The sequence below is a fragment of the Aethalodelphis obliquidens genome, unplaced genomic scaffold (assembly GCF_003676395.1).
Source record: "Aethalodelphis obliquidens isolate GAN/ISIS:26980383/991018 unplaced genomic scaffold, ASM367639v1 scaffold20, whole genome shotgun sequence".
NCBI classification, from domain to species: domain Eukaryota; kingdom Metazoa; phylum Chordata; class Mammalia; order Artiodactyla; family Delphinidae; genus Aethalodelphis; species Aethalodelphis obliquidens.
The window spans coordinates 7,014,830-7,036,007 of NW_020837964.1; the positions used below are offsets into that span (position 1 = coordinate 7,014,830).

Consider the following 21,178-nt stretch of genomic DNA (forward strand, 5'->3'; position numbering starts at 1 on the left):
CAGGGAGCTGATACCCAAACCGTTTAAGATGTGGTGTAAAAAACAGAATTTTCCATTCAGAAGTCAAGCCAAGCTGTATCGACAACGCTAACTTAGTGGGAACCACTGTAAAAATCAGAACCAATTACAATGCCTTCCCCATCAAATTGTTTTATTAGGTTAATTAAACAGCTTAAAGACGATTCGTTTGTTCGGTACCCTTCTAGAAAATATTTCAAGTTTTAAATGAACTTCCAGTACATAAAACAAAATTACTTTACCATAGACAAATTTCAGATCAAAATACAACACTCTGTTTCTGTTTTCTTACAGTTATAAAATCCAGTCAATACAAACTACATAAAAAAGATAAAACACTTTCACTGATCCTTGGTACAAGAGAACAGCACGAACGCAGTTATGTTCCCAAAGCACAAATCCTGTGCTCGTGAAACGGGGTGACCCCGTAGTTACCCCACAATAAACCAAGCTTGTAAACAAAGTGCGTGCTACTTAATTTTAAGAAAGTTAACATAGCCTGTTTGCATCAGTATTACTTGTAAACCATAAAGCAACTTCGTAAGAAAGGTCACTAATTCAAAATTACTTCAACTTCACTAAAATTTCGTACCAGCAACGGAATAGAAAACTACTCCACAGAAGAAACGAATATGCTTGTACCACAGGATGTTTGAGACGTGACGTTTCAATGAAATCACATTAGCACAATTTCTCTGCTATCCTACTGAATTCGGGGAGGATAACTCTACAAGTTGCAACTTCCCAGTACTTGAAATATTTTGAACTTTCCATAGCATGTCTTTTGTCTAGCTTATGTCTATTTCATTGCAAATCTGTTTTTTTTCAGTAGTAGGTCTTTCTTTAAAGATCGAGATACCTCATCTGAACACACGTAACCTCATCGGAATACACGTCTAAGTAGACTGCTCAACTTGGAATCTTACCAGATAATAAAAGCTGCAGGATTTAAATTAAAAACTCTTCTGTATGTACCACGTCAGAAAATATAGATATGTTAATTAAACAAAGACTTGCGTTTAAGAGGATGAGTTTTGATACGGTATTTTGGGAATCTGGTATTCATGGACTTTGCTTTATGGTATTAAAAGCATTGAAAATGACAAAACAAGAGTGTGCTGAAAACTGGTTCTTGACAAGGGCGACTGTCACATATGGCGGCTGGTGCCGCCCAGGCAACCAGGCAACAGGAGTGTCGCTGGTTGTTCTGCCGGACCAGGGCCCACTGTGAAGATCAGCCCTGAGTCTGGGAAAGTCAAACTGAATTTATGGCCCTGTTTCAAGGAGTTCCCTTGGTAGTCTTCTCTCACAGCGGAAGACTGGGATCGGTGAGAGAAAACCAACGAATGAATCTACACGTTTTAGAATGAGTGATGGATGGACCCCATTCACAGACAGGTACGAGCGTCTCTGTCACCAGGAACATACAGTGTGAAAATGAAGTCTGCCAGAGCCTGTACTTCTACAATAGTTTCTGATGAGGATGGGAGGGAAGGGGTGGAGGAGGGAGGTGCTTTTGTTAAATCCACTGATCACTCCAAGCTCTGCTGATGCAATTGCAGAACGGGCCGCGACAGGTGTTCAAAATGTTCTGCCGAAAACACGATTATTTTTTCATGGTCGTCACAGTTCACAAGTGGTATGATTGAACACAAAACAAGTACCGCTATGTCACTGGCGACTTGAAGGGGTACAGGAATGAGGAACCAAACAGAGGCTGTGTCACAGATGCGTCAAAATGAAAAGAATCCCATCAGCAGAAAAAGCCACTGATATTTAATGAAGCAAGTGTTGCTAAAGCGCCTGTGCTTTTCTCAACTAAAGGCCACTGGAGACATTTCCCATCATAAAATCATCTACTCCATGCAACCTGGCTGATTTGTTTGCACGCAGAACTTAAATTTTGAGGTCCCCTATAGGAAAACAATGCTGTAAACCCACCGACACTGAAGGTTTGTTTTTAAGCTGATGATACATACCCTTTTGCCCCACGTACCAGATCCTACGTAATTTTATACAAAGCATAGAGTCCAATTCAGTGAGCATATGCTTAGATTAACAAGAATACATTTACTTTCTAGAGTTTTTTCTGAAGCAAAAATTCCTTTTGAAAAAAATACATAAAGATGGTCTCTCTCTTACTGTAAATGAGGAATTCTAATTTCCGATCCTAGTCACAATTTGGAGTGCAGTGTGTTTTTAATCAGAGCTAAATAAGAGGAAAGGACGAGGTGGAGCCCGCACGGCGCCTGGCAGCTGGGTGCTGATGTGGTATGTCTGGCATCTGGGGCCCCTGCTTCTGGCTCAGAGAGGAGCCCTAAGAACCTCCGGGGCAGGTGTGGAAGGTGAGGCCGCCTGGGGCCCTGGGGAGGCTGTTCCAGTCTAGCTGCTTAAGGAGCCGCAGAGATGCACCTGGCCATGCCTGGGGTGGGAGGCTCTGGGCCCCGGGTTCTCACATGGGAGGAGCAGAGCAGTGCAGACTCTGGGAGCTGCCCGGCCTGGGCCACCGCTCTGGCTCTCTGGCGGCGGAAAGTGCTGGTCACAGAGGCCAGGTGAGGGATCCTGGAAGAATGCTTTTTCAACACGTGTTTTAGGCTAAATGTCTGGGGAACTAGAAGAGCGCCCCCCACTCTTTTGGCTACATAATTCAAGCAGTTAAAAAACCAGACTGGGAGAGGCCACGGGATGAGAACAGAGGGCAGGCGAGGATGCGATTGCCAAGAAAAGTAGGTAAATAAGCGTACACTGCAGAACGCAACCGAAATACCTCCCCCATCTTGACTAAAGTTCCTCAACCGCCCAGAAAGAAGTGTCAACTGCAGGAAGGGCCCATGTCCTCGGAGATCCCACCCACAGTCTGTGCAGGCACAACGGGACACGGGGAGGAAAGTGAGCACTGGTTCAAACAGAGGGTTAGCAGTGAGTGAAGACAGCCGAGGGGATGGGCAGAAGGCACATGCCCGGAAAACAACGCGGACAGCTCCCTCCCTCGGACCTGGACTTGGACCTGGACTTGAGTGCCTGTCCCAGCCTCTGCTCAGTCCCTGGGCTTTGGGGCAGGTGGGGTCGGGAGGAGACACAGAGGGGGAGTGGCGCCCCTGCAGCCCCGTCAACTGGGAGGAAGACTGCAGGGGCTTTCACAGAAGAGGGAGGGACAGAACCCGAGAGGAAGCAGGTCCTCTGGAAACGCTTCTCCAGGGATGACAAAGTAACCCATCAGCGAGGTGCCCATTCCTGGAGCTGGGAGGGGCTGGAAGAGGTCAGCCAACCCAACTCCCCCCAGTACACGGTGCCCTCGATGGCATCCCAGGCCCTGCTTAAGAGTCCGATTTTTACTTACCAGCTTTCTTAAGCCTGCAGAGGCACTAAGGGATTTAGAACAAAGAGTATACAAACAGCAAGAATCCCTGTCTAGTTAACATGGCTTTAGGGAAATCGCTAGAAGTACGTCTATTTCTGAAGGTTCGGCTGAAGCTGGCTGTAGCCGTGGGCCAGTGGCTGCAATCAGGAGGCGGTGAGCGAACAGAGAGGACGGAGGGGAGGGAGGCGGGGAGAGAGCACACGTCAGGAGGAACAGAGGCCCTTCTCCTCAAAAACAATGTGAAAGCTAAAATACAAACGTTATCCCCCCCCCACTTTTTTTACTAAACTGTTCACAGAACCTCATCTGCAAGAAGCTTTGGAGCCTGTGACAACATCCTGTCACCGTGCAAGACCCCCATGGTTGACACTGTCACACCCACTAGTCACAGCTGCACGGGGCACCCTTGGGGTGATTCTCAGAGCTGAGCGCTCAGAACCACAGGAGGCACCCATTTCATCACGAGGCAATTCTAGAAAGTTCTAAGAGCGACAGAAACATTCTGCCTCTACCGTTTCTGCCTCTCGGCTTGAGCAAGGCGCTCTGGGGCACGCACATCTGCTCCTTCTAAAGCCCCCCCAGCAGGCCAGAGCCTGGGGCCTCCAGAGAGCCCACCACCCCGGCTATCATCCTCCAGGTGGCCTCCCAGGTGCTGGTGCCCAGAGTCGGCAGCTCAGTGCGGTTCCCAGGGCCCATCAATGCAGCATGTGGATGGAACAGACTTCCTCTTCGGGCTACCAGCCCCCAACACAGACAAGGGCACTATTTTTTTAAACAGTTGGCTTATGTTCAAATTATCAATGATTCCCCCCCCCACCCACCACACACAATTTTTTCTTTCCCTTTCAATTGGGAACTATCTTCTCTGAACCTAGACATAAGACTATATTTAGCCATGTTATTAGACTGTAAAAAAAGCACTGCAGACCCTAACACCCAACACTTTCCTCTGCCGTCTATAGTTTTATATAAGTTAGTAGTGAAAACGTTAAAAACGCATACTGCTAGATCACCCCCATCCGTGCTGACACAAGGGCCCGTTCCTATCAACACTGCCTGGGTATTTCTCAGACCTTTTAAACCTATTTCTACTCCCTTTTCTCAATCACAAAAATATCAAGAATGACTTTATCAAATGCCTTATTGAAGTCAAGATAAGCTGGGTATGTCACGTACCACTAAATTCACCAGGCTGTAATCTGAACTGGAAAGGAAGTGATTTTATAAAAGGATTAAGTAGCTCACTTTTGGTATCACTTTGTTAAATAACCCTTCTTTACCTGAAGGTACAGGAGTTCTACACACACACACACACACACACACACACACGTAACACAAAGTTTCTTTGTTTGTTTTTAGGTTCCACATAACATCCAAGTTCAGAAAGCATAGTTCAGGTATACTGATCTCAAACAGAGATCTAGAAAACATCCAGTTTATTGGACTAATACAGACTACTACCTTTAATATTTTAGGGAAAAAAGAAAAATTCAACTTCAGGAAAGAGTTTTAAATATTACTAGAGTACTTCATTAGGCAAACCCTGAAATAAGGGATATTTATAACCACTCTAAATATTCTAAACACATATTTTGGGGTGTTTCCACTGTCTAGAGTTACCTTGAATTGAGGTCTTAGAGAAGTAGGAGGAGAACGGTGTCATGGATCCAGAAAATAATTTTGGAAGTGCAAATACGCATTTACTCGTGTATTGTGGTGGCAGACGTGAGAATGAAGAAAGCACTAAGGGTGGGGACACTCAGCGAAGGGCGAGAGCTAAGACCATGAGTGACTAGAGGCTGAGTCGGGCGGCAACGGCAGCTGAGATCCCAACCACCCCATCTGTGTGCAAGACACCAAGTTCTCACCGTCCTTACTCCACTGATTCCTCACAGCAACCCCAGCAGGTAAACACCCATCATCTCTTTCTACGGGGTAAAGAGCTTTGAAGCTCACAAAGCAGCCAGCGGCCAGCATCTCCAAACCCATGTGCACCCGGCCCTGAAGCCCACGCGTGCTCACAACCATTGGGTTCACTTGGGACAGTACAGAGAATGTTTACAGATATTTTCCTCAAAACAATTACAATACAAAAGCTTGGGGCTTTAGAGGGGTGAACCTTGGTTCTCTTGGCAACCACCTAAGGGAATGCCTCATGGCCGACGGCTAGAAGCCCCCGAGGACTTTGTCAGCAGCAAGCCCTTTAGTCTACAAAGCACAAGCACATCCATTAAATCTTAATGCACAAGGACAGTTAAGGTTTTAGATCTCACCTGGTATGTAAGTTATTCCTAGTATGCTAGGTTTTTAGGAATGGGCATAACTCTTTTTGGCCATGAAGGGTACTGGGTAATTCCTATAAGAAGTCACCCCCGGAAGGGAAGGTCTGTCTACGAGAAGTGATGGGCCCCGCAGCTCCCCCTCACTCACCAGCCAGGTAGGCGGACAGATGCTGGCAAGGACAGCACCCACACGTGCCCTGTGCAGATGGTGCGTACGGGAGGAAGCTGGGGAAGTTCCACTGACACACAAAACAAACCCGATCACTCGTGATTTTAAGCGTAATGCAGTTCTATGTTGTTTGGTCAACTCAGCCCTGCCCTTTCAGAGTTTCATTTTAAAACCCCAGGTTATCAGAACTAAAAGAGAAGAGGAACTTCTTGATGAGCCCTCTACTTTCACCAAAATTAAGATTCTTGGGAAACAAATTCATGAAACTACACCTAACAGACCCTTAAACTGCTCCCAATAGCACCTTATAGAATAGGAAAAACAGTAGCCCCAAGCATCTAAATCCCAAACACTGGGTCAAATTACAGATAGACAAGATTTCCTGTCTGATCTGAATGACAATGGCAATGAAGCCCTCTATTTTACACAGCAGTGGTGTTTAAATATACTACTTTTCTACGTTATGAAAACATAGCCTTGTAAAGACTCTTTAAAGTTCAAGTTGAGTTTCAAGTAATCACTTTGCAGCAGCTCTAGGAGAATTATTGTTCCTCCTGATTAAAAGTGCCTATTTTTTTTTAAAAAAAGTAGTAAAATGGAAACTACGCCTTAGAGAATTGTATTCCTCAAGGCCACTTACTGCTTGTTTCCAGGCTTTTGTTAAAGGACAGAATGTGTTGAATTCTTCTAAACTGGCAGGGGATCAAGCACAACACTACATAATGAGGTAGCCGAGAACAGCGTCTTTCCTATAAACACGAAGAACAAGGGAATACGCGCATGTGTAATTCTCATCCGATTAAACAGGAAACATGATAAAGCAAACTGTGAACCAAATTCCTCGGTTTAACTTGAAAAAATTTAACCCAAGGTTCTAAGGTACACCTTGTGTGTGATTGATGAGTGAGAGGAATAAAAATAAGGTACTTAAAAAGCTGTACTGATATGCTAAAAATAAAGTTCTAACAAATATAATTCACCAACCAGAAAGAAAGATGAACCCACAGCCACTCGGGATTTGAAGTGGCCATTCATTTACTAGGGTCACAGGAAGTGGCTAAGCTTTCTCCGCGTCATCTTACGCAATATGTACCCAGACTTCGTGGGCTGTCACCCCCTCCTACCTGCACCTTCTCTAATTCAGATCACAGTGATTTAAGAGTCTACAACAACTTTGTTGGGCCATGAAGACGTCAATATCAAAAATTATAATTAGCCTAAATTTCAGGTGAGTAGCAATTTTAAAAGATGAGTTTTTATCTCAACATGAAAAAGAGAAGGCAACAGACATTTCTCACTAGATCATTATGCAACGTTATTAGATATTTGATTTCATAAGAAAGGGAAGGAGTTTAAAAATCCATTCGTTTAGAGAACGTCAATGATAGAATTGAAAAGAACTAACTTTCCTAAGCAGTATGCATCAGTCCAAAGAATATAGAGCTACATCTGAGCTTCTCACACGTCGCATACTGCAGAGACCAAGTCGAGATATGTTTAAAATTAAAATAATAGAATTACCTCTGAAACAAAATTACAAAAAATTTAGAATTTTTACTAGCTGGTTTGCCAAAAAATAGAGGAAGTCTCCAGTTCAAGACCAGGAGGACTCCGCTGCCAGCAGGCAGGATTAACTCACCTAAGTTCACACTCCCCTCAAATGTGGGCAAGTGGGGCATTCCTCACCCTTGTACCATAAACTTCTATCAACCAGCTCTAGGGAATACTTCAGGGATTACTAGAAAGCTAGCAAAATGCTTCCCTCAACATTCTAAGACAGAGTATCTTTTCCCTTACTGGTTAGATGTGGTAAGAAAGGGAAGGATAAATGAAGCTTCAGCTTTTAAAAGTAGAAACAGCTTCTCTCTCAAACACAAACGCTTATGACTTCTGTTCTTACAACTTTAGTAAATTCTTAAATTTCCCACAGCTAAATGACAAAGAAAACCAAAGATCTTTTAGTTTATATTTGTGCAACTTGCAAAGGATACGTTTGGGGGTTTAAGTTATACCATAAATGATTATCATATGATTAAAAATACTTGTATGCCTAAAAAATTAAGTGATATTCTAATACACTGAACAGTGAAACTGATAATCCAAAGACCAGATTCCACTTTTTGGCTTCTACTCACATCTGAAGCGGGGAATGAAGCTGTATCTACTGGGCCTCAAAGGCTGCTTTCTGTCCAATGGAGAGCACTGCACCCATCACAGAGATGTGAGGATCAAAGCAGTACGTTCTGGAAAAGATTTTGAGCCCCACAGAAAAAGCAGTGAACAAAACCCAACATTAGATGCCGTAAACATTATTGGGTGTGCTGAGTACAGGGTCTCAAAAATTCTCCAGAACATATGGAGACCACAGAGCTGTGCGTCACATATAAGTCAGGCACTTTGCGTTTTTTATTCTGTACTGGTTTCCCACTCTGTATTATGAGGCCGGCCTATCTGTGTGCAAAGTTTCTCACTTAAAAGTAAGTCCCTTTCAATCCTGTGTAGAACGTCACCGGGATCACAAGGACACTGTATTCGTTGGTCATTTATTGACTACCTACTGTGTGCCAAGCACTAGGATTAGCAGAAGACTAAAGTAGGGTTCCTGCCCACAAGGAGTTTACAGTCTGGAGGGAGGGCAGGATTTCATCTGCCTCACTGTGAAGCTCCCCAGAAACCCAAGCAGAATTCTGAGTAGGTGCTCAGTCAACACTGTTGATTAAACCCAGGGCGGGCTTTTCTGTGCCGGTTGGAGTCTCTTCTCTCACGGCTCCAGGGGCAGCTACTGAACCAGAGCAGCCTCACCTTTCCCTTCCCTTCCACTGGGTGCTCTGTACGGGGGTTCCAGCACCTTCAAAACTGATGTGGTGAAAGTGCTGCCTCATTCTTTCCCCGGATAATCACATGTCTTCACCTGATCACAGGCAGCCTCCTCTTGAATCAAGAAAAACAACATTCCGGAAGGTAATACCGCAGTGTTTTTAATGCTCCTCGGAAAACTTCTGGAGATCCCTGGTTTGGCGTAATGAAGCAGGAACACACCAAACGGAACCCCAAAGGACCTAAGCAGCTAACACATTTCTCTAAAAACCTAACTTGCTACCCTGAGTAACTGCAGCGCCACAGCAAAGGAGCCCTGTCTTTACCACATCGATATAAAGGATGTATCTCCCAGGCATTGCCTAGGGGACTCCTCACTCATAAATGACAAAATGGCACTTCCACAGCATCACCGAAGAAAGCGCCGTCATTAAAGTGGTCGTGCAGGATAACAGAACACTTCAAGGCAAGCAACACGCCGTCCAGCATCCCCCAGATACTCTCTTCTGCTGGTTGCACAGTTTGAAAAAAGCCTACTGTCAGCTATCAACTCCTCATAGCAGTAAAAGACACGAGGAATTTATAAATTTCTTAGGCCAATTCTTTATAACATACCAACTATGAGTTGGTAAACACTAACACTGTTTTTAATATGCTAAAGAAAAGAAATGCAAACGCCAAGTAAAACTTACTACAAACTACAAATACATCAATATATACACTCAACATGAGTTAACACAGTAGTATAAACTGAAGGACCACAGGCTCAAGAATTTATCTGAAGCACCAGGAGACAATAATATATGTACTTTGGAACGACAATTCCAAAGCTAAACATATACAAACAGACTTAGCTAGTCACATCACACACATACACACACTCACGCACACACTCTCTCTCACACTTTTACTCTCACAGGATATAAGCACGATCACAAAAAAATTTAAAACTTCATTTTAAATTAAACACTTAAATCTTTGAAAAAAAATCTGTATTTGGATGTGTTAAACAAAGAAACAAACAAACCTACTTTAGACCGTAGCCTAGAAGAAATACTTTAAATTACTCTGAGCTGAGACAACTTTCCTTCTGTTGGTGGATAATGAAAATAAATTGCACTTCCCCCAAAGATACTGTATTTAAAATTTTAAGATCTATCTTCTGCTGCCAATTCCAATATACACCTGATAAAAGTGCCTAATGGAAAAAGAAGTATCAAAAATTTACCAAGAAAGGGTATTTCAAGGCATAAGTGGATGGTTAAAACACAAACCTGTGTGAAATTAGTTAAAAATTTTTTCACGATACTAAAGTAACTGTAATTTACAAAAAAGTCATGATTAATTTTGGAATATCATAAAACTAAATACATGCCTACATTTCAATGTAATATTTTTATATTATTATATAGTAAAATAACAGTTTGGCACTTAGCAGCTTTTCTTGTTTATTGCATCCCATATTATGCAGCAAATTTAATTTGAAAAAAGTTACCTAATTTTTTCTGCAGCTACAGTGTCAATGAACTAAATTAAAAAAAAAACAACAAAAAACTACTTTTATAAAATGAATTGACCAAGTCATGCAGGCACTGATAATACTGCAACAGGGACCCATTCACTCCTAAACAATGAACTGTCTCCTTGGAGAGGCCTGGCGTAGCCTGGGAAGGACTTTAAATTTCAGAAATTAAAGAAAAGAGAATTGCTGACTGTCATGGCTTTAATAGGACATCAGTTACCACTTTAACATACCTCAGCTGTGGCTTCTGAAGGCCAAGGTTCTGTTCTGTATGGGACATTTTATCAAAGAAAACCCACTTTTTCAGAAATTTATTTCCTCTAAAACTAACATCTAGTTGTACAAGAAAGTTTTCTTTCTTTGCAGTGGCCATGCAGTTTGCTTGGATCAGAAGACACCCAAGGTATCCTGGGGAAAGCATGCAGACAACTGCTGACCGGTACACGGCACAAAGCAAAGAGGCTGGCTTTGACTTACGCGTCAAATCTGACTGTTATGTGAATGGCCGGCAAATCTGGCCCAGTGCCTCTGACAGAGAAGAGGAAAACCCTGTACCTCCTCTTACCCATGTCTCTGCCAGGATGGAGAGTTAATGCGCACACACAACATTCTTTAGAATTCCCACAGACAAGGCTGCTCAGTGACTTTTCTAGCACTGGATTGACTTCTACTGTTCCTGGGTGGGAAAAGACAAGTGATGTTTCATATGCATGGGTAAAGCATACAGACATTCCAGGTAGGAAGTTTCTAGGAGAAATTCCTATTCTCAAATTTATAACCAAAGGATACACTTATACATCTATTAATCATTAAGACTAAATGCTGCTTCTTATAGCCATATACTAGGGGGGGGGGAAGCTGTAGAAAACAATTAGAAATGCAGAGCTCTATATTAAATTGATTAGAAATCTGATATTGCATAAAATTCAAATGATGAAGTCATCAAGCACTTTGAACTCCTTGGTTTCACACTAAGGTGGTATAATTCGAATGGAAAACAAAATATCTTACAAGGTAAGTACCACTAATGACAGACTTTTTCCCCTTTGAGGAGTGGGGTTGAGTGGGTCGACATGGGAGTGAGAGGGAGGGAAGGAGGAAAGGATTAATTTGCTCTACAGGAACAGAATGAAATTAAGTTGAGGTAGTTTATTCTACCAGCCAACCTTTACTTGTAATGTAGTTTGTCTGAAACTCGTACTAGTGAACGGCATTGAGAAAATTCTGCTACAAAGACTAGATTCTTAACGTGGATTTGCATTCCAAGACACGTTTTCAAATCCTAGACAGTAGTAAACAAGACTCTGTGTGCTTTCAGACAGATTACTTTTAGAAGTTTTTGATCCCTATATATTTCCTCTGGACTTTTTTTTTTTTTTGGTCATAGCAGACCTTTATTATTTGTCCGGCTCAGGTCCTTCTTTTACAAAATCTCCTACTCACTAATATCCTCATATTTATAAAACAGTTCTGGTTAGTTGGAAAGGAAGACTGGCACTGCATGAGATCCTTCGCAACCCCAGAAATGACGGCATGACACATCTTCATCTGAATTAACACAGAAGTCAGCAACTTCCTTTAAATTCATGGGAGGGCTGCCACCTGACTCCTTAATTTATTGACTCCTTTGGATTACTAAGATAGAATGTCATAAAAGAGAAATTTTATCTTAGTTTCAATTCATCATAATTTAGTTTAAAAAAGATTCTTAGGACGGACAACTAGTAGTAAGTGGAGACTAACTGGCATTGAGTCCAATCTAACATTTTAGGCACAAACCTTAAATTGTTGGGCAGAGTTAGGCATAATATCTCCTTCCAAGTGCAGTGGAAAAGCAACCCCGGTATGTTTGGATATGTTGATATATGCATGTTTGCTCGTTTGTTAACCAAAGCCAGGTACTCGAACAGAGCGGTCAGGCAGACGTGAGTTCCCCGCGGGGAACATGCACCTTGGTGCTATAACTTCCTGATTTTACATGACACGGATTCCCACTTCCCTTTTCCTCTGACGCTGACTAGCCCGGTTGGTCTAGGGACACATCTCCTGGAGGAACTGACTCCTCCTCGTTTTTTTTCAGCAGTTACGTGTTCTCCCGAACAAGAGCTGGAAGCCCAGGCTTCTAAGCGTTAGAAAACCACTCCTGTTACCGCACAGAGGCCGGCGCAGAGCAAGGGTCGCCTGCCATCTCTGTCCCCTCGCAGAGCGCCGCGTCCCGGCGCGCTTGGTCAGGAGCTCCGCTTCCGCGCCGCGGCCCCGTCAAGGTGAGTGAACACGGATGCGGAACAAGCCCTGCTGAAGCTGCAGGCGGAAAAGCTTGCAATTCGCAATACGTAAGGCTGCACACCCGGTGCGGCGGAGGTCGGAGGGGAGGAGGGGCTTGGTGTGGTGCCAGGTTCCCGTGCTCCTTTTGAACTCGCGCACGTAGTCGTAATTGGTACCTGCGCCGTGAGAATAAGCAGAGGTGACACACCGTGCCTCGGAATCACCGGGAAACGGTTCCGACAAGATCACTGTAACATTCTGACCTGTATCAAGATCTCCGATGACATAGATACTGGCTCCTATGGGGACAGCTCCGTACACAAAAGAGGAACTGGCGGGGATGCATAAATTCTGGTCATTAAGATAGATCCACCTGAGAACAAACAGAGGGACAGAATGAAGGAGGTCAAAGGGTGTCCACGACATCTCAGCAGACTGAGATGACAAAACTCTGAGCCACCTACAGTACAAGGCACGACACCGACACCCCTCTTCTGCGGACACACTCATTTCCTTCCTGTCACTGAAGACTTAGTTGTGTCTGTTCCAGAACGTCGCATATAATGCATCATAGAGTGCACTATCCAGTCCGCTTCCTTCACTCAGCACAGTGTGAAGGAGGTTCATCCACGCTGTGGCTTCATCGTTACCTCATTTCTTGTAATCTTAAGCAGGATTCCATTACATGGTACAGCAGAATTTGTTACCCATTCACCTGTTCAGGTTCATCTGGGCAGCCTCCAGTGTCTGGCTATTGTGAGTGAAGCTATTTTGGACTTGAGAGGGCAAAGCTCTTTTGTGGGCTTACGTTATGGAATTGCTTGGTTATACGGTTAAAGGTGTATTTTCTTTGATAGGAAAACACCACACTGTTTTCCAAGGTGTTGTGCCATTTTGCATTCCAATGAGCAACATGTGAAAACTCCAACTGCCCGCCATTACTGCCAGCTCGGGTACCGTCGGTCTTTGTCATTTTAGCCATATGAGTGGTGTGCTTTTCCCTGAAGACCAAGGGTGCTAAGCATCTCTGCATGTGCTTACTGGACACTTTACGTATCTACTTTTGTGAAATTTCTGCTCAAAGATCTGCTCATTTTTCAAATTGGCTTTTCTGTCTTCTTATTAACTTTTAAGATTCTTTTTATTTCATGGATACAAGTCCTTTGTTGGATATGTGTATCACAAATCTTTTTCCCAGCATGTAGACTGTCTTTTCATTATCTTAATGGGGACTTTGAGAACAGAGATTTTTAATTTTGATGAATTCCAGTTTATCATTTTTTTCTTTTTATAGTTCATGCTTTCTATGTCCTCCTAGGAAATCTTTGCCTACTCCAAGGTTGCAAAAGTTTTTTAAATTAAAATTTCTGGAAATTTTATTGTTTCAGTTTTTACACTTAGGTCTTATGATACATTTCAAGTTTACTTTTGTGTATGATATGAGGTATAAGAGTCAAGTCCTTTTTCTCCCCCATACAGATACCTAGGTGTTCCAGCATCACTTGCTGAAAAGACATTTCTGTCCCCACTAAATTGCTTGGTACTTCTGTTGAAAATCAATTTAATAGCCACTAAAAGGAGCCAGGGCTCCATGAAGAAGTGGCTGACTCCACAGGAGAGGCTGAAAATTCAAGATGAGCCTGGATCATCTTGCGCTGCCACATAGGAAGAGCTTAAAACAGGATGAGTTGTGTCAGAAGGACACCGGAGCTGATATGCAGTAGCTCCCAATGGCCACGGTGGGAACAACTGGAGCAACACAATGAATAATGATAGTCCTGGACAGATAACTCACAGAATAAATATCCGTAAGTCCATACTGATAAAAACAAATGACTGAATACATTAAAAAAAAATTAGGGAGAAGGGGCAGGTCTTCTTTACAGAATTCCAGCTGACAAAGGTAGAAGGAATGAGGGAAGCAGAAAAATCACCATTAGGCAAGCAGCACAGTGATAACTACTGCAAGGCCAGTCCACCAATGATGCTAAATTAGTGGTGAAAGTTTAAGGAGAAACAGTATATTCCCATATTCTCAAATTCTCTCTTCCAAGATACTCATTAATTACAAAGGGAAAAGTAGTGACTTTACAATGGGGAAACCCAAAAGATGCCACCTTAACCAAGTCGTCAAGATTAGCATCACCAGTAACGAGACATTATCGACATCATGCTCCCCCTGATGCCGGGCAGAGAAGGGCCCAGCAGCACTTCTGTGGGATTCCCGGCCCAAACGCGCAACCTCAGCCTCATCGCGAGACGTCATGAGACAAACCCACATGAAGAGACATCCTAGTAAAAAACTGACCAATAACCTTCAAGGGTGTCAAGGTCATGAAGGACGAGGAAAGACTGAGGAACCGTCACAGATTAAAGGAGACCGAAGAAACTCAACAACTGAAAGCCATGTCAGGTCCTGGATCGGATCCCGGAGCAGCGAGAAAAAGATATTAGTGGGCAAGCTGGTGAAATTTGAATAAAGTCTGTAGTTTACTTAATAATACTGTACCTACGTGAGTATCCTGGTTTTGATATCTGTACTACGGTACGTAAGATGTTAACATTAGGAGAAGCTGGGTGAAGCTGGGAGAAGCTTTTGGGAACTCTTACTATTTTTGCCACTTTTCTACAAGTCTAAAATTATTCCAAAATAAAAGGGTTTTTTTGCTTTAAAACGAAAACAAATGACTCTGCTATGTAATAATATTTACTTAAGGTAGTCTGACCAAACAATTTCCCTTTAATAGCTAAAGGCATAGCCAGGTCAGAGCAGACCTCAGTCAGATCTTGGAAATGTATCTAAACCCTTCAGAACTACCAGTGTCTGGGCCTCCACTCACCATCAGAGCACGAAGATGCCCTGGCACCGTTCCTGTGTGTCTAACTCTGCCATCAAGTGTCCAAGAAGCCACTGGCTAAGGTCTACAGCATCTTGATGTTAAATACAAATGTAAAATTATTTCACTAAGAACAGCACTTTCATTTCAATGAACACTCTTCCCAGACTGTTATATAAAGTAGTAGCTTCCATATTTTTAATCCCAAGAAACCCAGAAGCAGAATGATTTGCCCAAGATCGTGGAACCACTCAGAAGCAAAGCTGCTGTAAAGCTGTCATCCCCCTGAGTACCTTTACCTAACATCCGATTCCTCGAACATCTAAAAGTTGATTGGAATCAAGCAGTTTGCTGGGACTGGGAGTTCAGTTTGGCCCCTGCCTCCGAGATGCCTCTGATAAACAGGAAAAGGGAAACATCTAAGAGCTCTCAATGCAAAGTGAAAACGGGGACCCGAACAGGCCTTTGAAAGAAAAAGTTGGAAAAATGTCAAATACAACAACTGGTTTGTTCATATTTTATGTCTTCAAGGCTAAGTAAACATAAATAACTGAACCTCGACATTTCAATTCTTCCCAGGTCCTGAATCAAACAAAGCCGATGAGCATCCCCCTGCCGTGTCTGCAGCTGAGCCACTCCCAGGATGACCCTGTTGGGGAGGCATACAACCCTCCCAGCAAGTCCACCAACAGGGCCGCAGGCACGCCCACGAGGCAGCCGGTACTTCTTCTGAACTAAGACATACGCGACTAGATCATCTACCGAAAGAACGCGTCAGAATACAAGGGCATTCCTCAGTAATTCTGTAGAGGTGAGAATTCAACATAATTCCTCCCTGGAATAAATCCACAAAGCTGAAGAGATTGGTCTATGTGGACTGTCTACCAAATTTGGTCCAAAGCAGATCAGTGATTCAGAGTTCCTGGGTTTCAGAAAAACAATCCTGTGTGATCTATTTTATATAATGCTGAGGCTTCAAAGTACATAAAATATGAGAATTTAATTGGATCATATACTTAGCTGCTGCTTTTAAAAATGGTATAAATGGCATGTACTTCTGCATTTCTTTCTCTACCATTTTTCACCTCGTTGACCTTGGATGACTGAGCTAACCCAGTCTCTCTTTCGTCATTTGTAAGGTGGGGACGCCATCACCAAGCTCAGGTGTCTGCTGTGAGGATGAAATGGAACAGCCAATGTAAAGTACTTTGCACAGTGTCTAGTACCTAGCAGGCATCGTGAAGTAGCAGTAATTTTTGTAATGGACAAGGCAATATTATGCCTTTATTACACTGTTCTCAAACATGGGCTCCTCGGGACTTGCAGGCTACAATGATGTGTCCTCTGGTAACTCAGAATTAAGAATCCCCCCTCCCTCAAAGGAAATTTTAAAATGGGGCAAGCTTCAGAGAGCAGAGAGGGAGGGGTAAGACAGGCAAGGAGAAAAGGTGGGAAGGAGAGAAGGTGGGAAGGAGAGAGGGAGGGGAGAGGGAGGGGAGAGGGAGGGGAGAGGGAGCTTCAGCAAGGGCTCGGCGGAGCCTCCCACGAGAAGCAGCTACAAACTCCAGACAAAATACAAAAGACAGACTGCCTGAGGGCTCTGGAGACCGGGCAGAAGCAGGCAGATTTGGGAAAGAAGTTGAAAGCTGAACAAGCACCCACATGGAATGAGTTTCCAGTTCCTTGGTAGCTCCGTCTGAAGGCAGCCTGGGGCTGGCAGCTCTGGGGAACAAAAGCCCTAGAGAAAACCCTGCCGTCTTTCTGGCCACCGGAATCAGGGGAGAGCATCTTGGGGCAACAAGGATCACTGAAGCGTGCGGGGGGTCTCAGAAAGATGGAAGGTACAGAACTAAACTGACGGACATCCACCCGAGTCACGTCTGACTGACACTGGAGCCACGAATGCTTGCACCTGAGGCTCCGTGAGTCTAACCAAGTCCACTGTCTGCTAAATGCCCGGAGCAAGTCTCTGAAGCAGCAGCAAGAGACCTTGGGGCCTCAACAATGTCATGTTCGCAACGCCCCGACACAATCCAGAATTACTCAACAAAAGAGCCAGAAAAATGAAAACCCCTTTGCAAGGAAATAAACCATCAACAGACGCCAACTCTGAGATGACTCAGATGCTGCGATTATCTGCCAGACAGGGACCTGCACGCAGCTACCATAACGATGCTCAGTGAGGGAAAGGAAAACACGCTTATGATAAAAAGATAGGAGAAATTTTAAAAATCTAATATGCTACCTGAAGAAGCTAGAAAAGGAGGAACAAAATAAACCCAAAGTAAGTAAAAGGAAGGAAATAATATAGACGAGGGGAGAAACCAATGAAACAGAAAACACAGTGGAGAAAATGAACATGGATGCGTGGCTGGTTCTTTGAGAAGATAAGCGCAGCACAGAGAGCGCTGGCGGGACTGCAAGGCTGGGGAGAGGAAAGGGCTTCTTCCCTGGTGTCGGTGGCCTTTTCCTTCCTCCATCTGCTCTGCCGCCTCCTGTGTGCCGGGGGACCAGAGTGGCTCTCCCTCAGGGTGGTCCTTTGCCAGCCAGCAGGCAGCTTCCACGCACCAGCTCTGGCCCTGGCACCCCAGGGCCCTGCCACGTCTGGGGCCACTGCACACCCTCCTCCATGGAGGTAAATCTAGCCTTGCGGGGCAGGGAGGGCTCTTCCCAGTTTGCTCCTTCCTGGGGCACTGTCCCTCAGCCCTAAAGGCTGTAGTCGCGCTTCCTTCATCGGCTGTTTCTGCACTCTCTCACCTGTCAGCAGCTAACTACTCTTCCTAGTTAATAATTATGTACATTAAATCTCCCCTGCAGATTACGAGGTGGTTTCTGTCTCCTGGCTGGACCATGACTGAAGCGGATTTGGCTAGGAGCAGCGTTCATCTCCCATCCTCTTGCTCACGTGTCTTACAAAGGCATCTGTAGTATGTGCTACTTCCTAAGCCTCAGACCCAAACAGCATAACATGGTCAACGGGGCAGACCAATGCAGTACGGCACACCAAGGTGATCAAAATCTCTGGGGGCTAATAATATACTGCACACGGCAAAACTGACACAGTCCTGAGGCAACACTGTACAGGGGTACCGCTGGTCCTGCCAGGTACAAGAAACAGCTGCTGGTGGTCTCTGCTGACTGGTGTGAAGAGAAGGCGTCAGCTAAGGCAACAGCGGCACCAAGGCCAGGGACTGTGCTGCATAAAGACCCCACCCGCAGGACTGAGTCTGTGATCAGCTTAATCACCTGCTTAAGTTTAGGAAAGCTCACGGTTATTTTCCAAAATCCACTTGACTTTTCTACGTTTTCTAAGTGAATTAAGTGGGGATATGATACGTAGCACGACTCTTGCATTTTCAAGTCTTTGACGGTGGCACAAATGTCTGCACATTCCTCAGGATGCAGTACTGCTTCTGGTTTTCTATCTCGGCAGGGAAGGAAAGTTCCAGTGACTTCCACTTAACCCTTGCTACCATAATGGTCCCTTACCCACAAGTCAGAGAACCACAGGGGATTCAGCCAGTGGTCAAAGACGTCTGTCCAAGTATACATTCAGGCATCAAAAGATGAAACTGACAGATGTAGGCTTCAAAGAATAGTTAACATGATTTACCTATAATATAAAAATGAGAGGGGGAGGGCATCTCGGCTGAGCAAATGCACAGAGACAATAAAACACAGGATGGCTATAAGAAGTGAGCTGGAGTACAGAACATGTGAAAAGGAGAAAGCGAAAAAGGCTCAACATTTTTCTCAACCTCAGATCGTGGAGGGCCCCGAGTAGGAGACTAAATACTATTATCTTTACTTGGTAAGCAATGGGGAAACAGGAAGAATTTCCATCACAATGAAATGGCCAACGTCAGATTAATCTTTTAAAAGCACAAGTAGGTGAAATGTATTAGAGAGACTAGTTAGAAGACTTTGCACATATAAAAGAGTGAGCTCACTGGAGTCAGGGCAGAAAAATAAAGGGTGGGGGGATGTGTGAAAAATACTACAGAGTTTAAAAAAAAAAAGAAAAAAGAAAAAACTTGGCAACTCATGAGATGTGAAGCATAAGAGAGAATCAAAGATGACCTTATTTTGAATATGGACCACTGGGAGGATGGTAGTACGAGTAAAAGAACAGGGATTCAAGGAACAGAAATAGAGGTACTGTCTTTCTGGATATATGAAGTTGTTGCCATGACTTAGTAGAAATAATGGCAATTTTTTTTTGCTTTCCTTCACATAGTTTTGTTTTTAGTCAGAAACACAGAAAATAGTAAGATATGGCATTTTTCCAGGAAAGTTTTAACCTAAAAATAGGGAACAAAGACAGGAAAGACAAGAGATTACTTAAAAACAGTAAATGGTCTCCAATCTAATGCAGGTTGTTCATCTGGCAACAGTTTCCAGAGTATGCAAATATCACACACTTGGAAACATCTGATCTTTAAAGAAATAAACTACTTATAGATTTTTTTCCCTTCTATAGGTATTTATGGGAAAGCCTATATTTTTAAGGCAATATTGTGTGGTGGCTGAAAATGTGGACTCTGGGGCCTGAGTTCAAATTCCAGCTCTGCCACCTGCTACCTGTGTGTTTTGGGGCACATTACTTAACCTCTCTGTGTTTTGGTTTCCTCGTATGCAAGATAGGAATAAAAAGAGTAACTATATCTCAGAGGGTTGTTTTGAAGACTAAATGAGTTAATACACGGCACTTAGTGTTATATGCATGTTTACTGTTATCTAAACTAGAATCCTATATATCAACAGAAGTTAAGCTTTCTTCATTCTGTTTGTGAATCAACACTGGAAAGCTTGAATATAAGCAAACTAAAGATAATACAGATTTTATCTGGAAGTGCTTTTAAACAGCAAGGAAGAAGCAATACTCACGTTTAACAATTATGAACTGAAAGCAAGTAATATACTCATATCTGAAGCTTCTCAACTATATTAATATGAGACAACCTGACAGAAATCTAAAGGTTCTAATAATTGCTAGCATATCAAGGGCAGATAAAAAACTTTACAGCCAGATTTAAGTCCTACACAATCAAAATAGGGACAGAAAATGGTAAAACCATAAGCAACCCTGATTACTTCAGCAAGCGAGTTTATAGCTCTCTAGCTCACACTGTCCAAACAGTAATTCAGTCATTATGACAAAGGCTTATAACAATATTTTATCAGAAACCAAACGTACTGACCACTGCTTGTTAATGAGGTTGGGCACACTGTTTTGGGATTCATTTGGGCAAGAAATTAATAAACTACTTCATACCTTGAACAGTCAGCCCTTGCAGTAACATATTATGGAAGAGAAGTGTAGCAAAGTCCTTGAAATTCTGCCCCCCACCGCTACCAGAGCAAGCATTCTCAAACTGCTCTCACACGTTGTCTAGTAAATTTTCCTAAGACTGTTTGCTCCCTGTAATTGAAGGAAAAAGGGGGGGAAAAGGCTATGCAAATATCCTAACTTTAAAATACACTAATAGTTAGGTAACATTTATACATATTTCTAAAATCTTGGCAACCGCTCATTGTTTGCCCTTATCTAAAATAGTATGAACTTGAACATTATATTCTGGCGCCCCCTTCTGGTAACACAGTTGAAATGCTATCACAAGATTAACTTCAGCAGGGCAGTTTCCCTGTAGGATTTGAACATATTACTGCAATAACAATACTGTTTGGTGGCTACAACAATATAACGTGTCAGAGGAGGGAAGTGAGGGGGTTGGAAGGATGCTGCCTACTTTACAAGACATATGGCAGCCTTTCAGATGTTTTAAGAATCTCTGACACCACGTTTACTGAGTGTCTGACACTGGCCAGGTATGATGCCAGAAGCTAGGACCCAAAGCTGAGCTGGAACTTCTCCTGAAGGAGCTTCCGTTACCTCTATCACATCCG

The 21,178-nt window shown here is 43.5% G+C and overlaps 1 protein-coding gene across 7 annotated transcripts in view; it reads right to left on the bottom strand.

Moving 5' to 3' along the window:
- Positions 1–21,178, bottom strand: part of GAN (gigaxonin) — an 80,574-nt gene that overhangs the window by 14,786 nt on the left and 44,610 nt on the right. The window contains exons 10-11 of one of the 7 annotated variants that reach the window (XM_027119171.1): positions 12,698–12,807; positions 135–12,610 (exon numbers count right to left, since the gene is read on the bottom strand). The exons of 5 other annotated variants lie outside the window; for them this stretch is intronic. In XM_027119171.1, the coding sequence (XP_026974972.1) occupies positions 12,429–12,610; positions 12,698–12,807 (292 nt within the window). In that variant the 3' untranslated portion in view covers positions 135–12,428. Of the gene's footprint in view, positions 1–134; positions 12,611–12,697; positions 12,808–16,756; positions 20,694–21,178 lie in introns of those variants that run through there. One more of the 7 variants, XM_027119172.1, reaches the window with a different exon arrangement.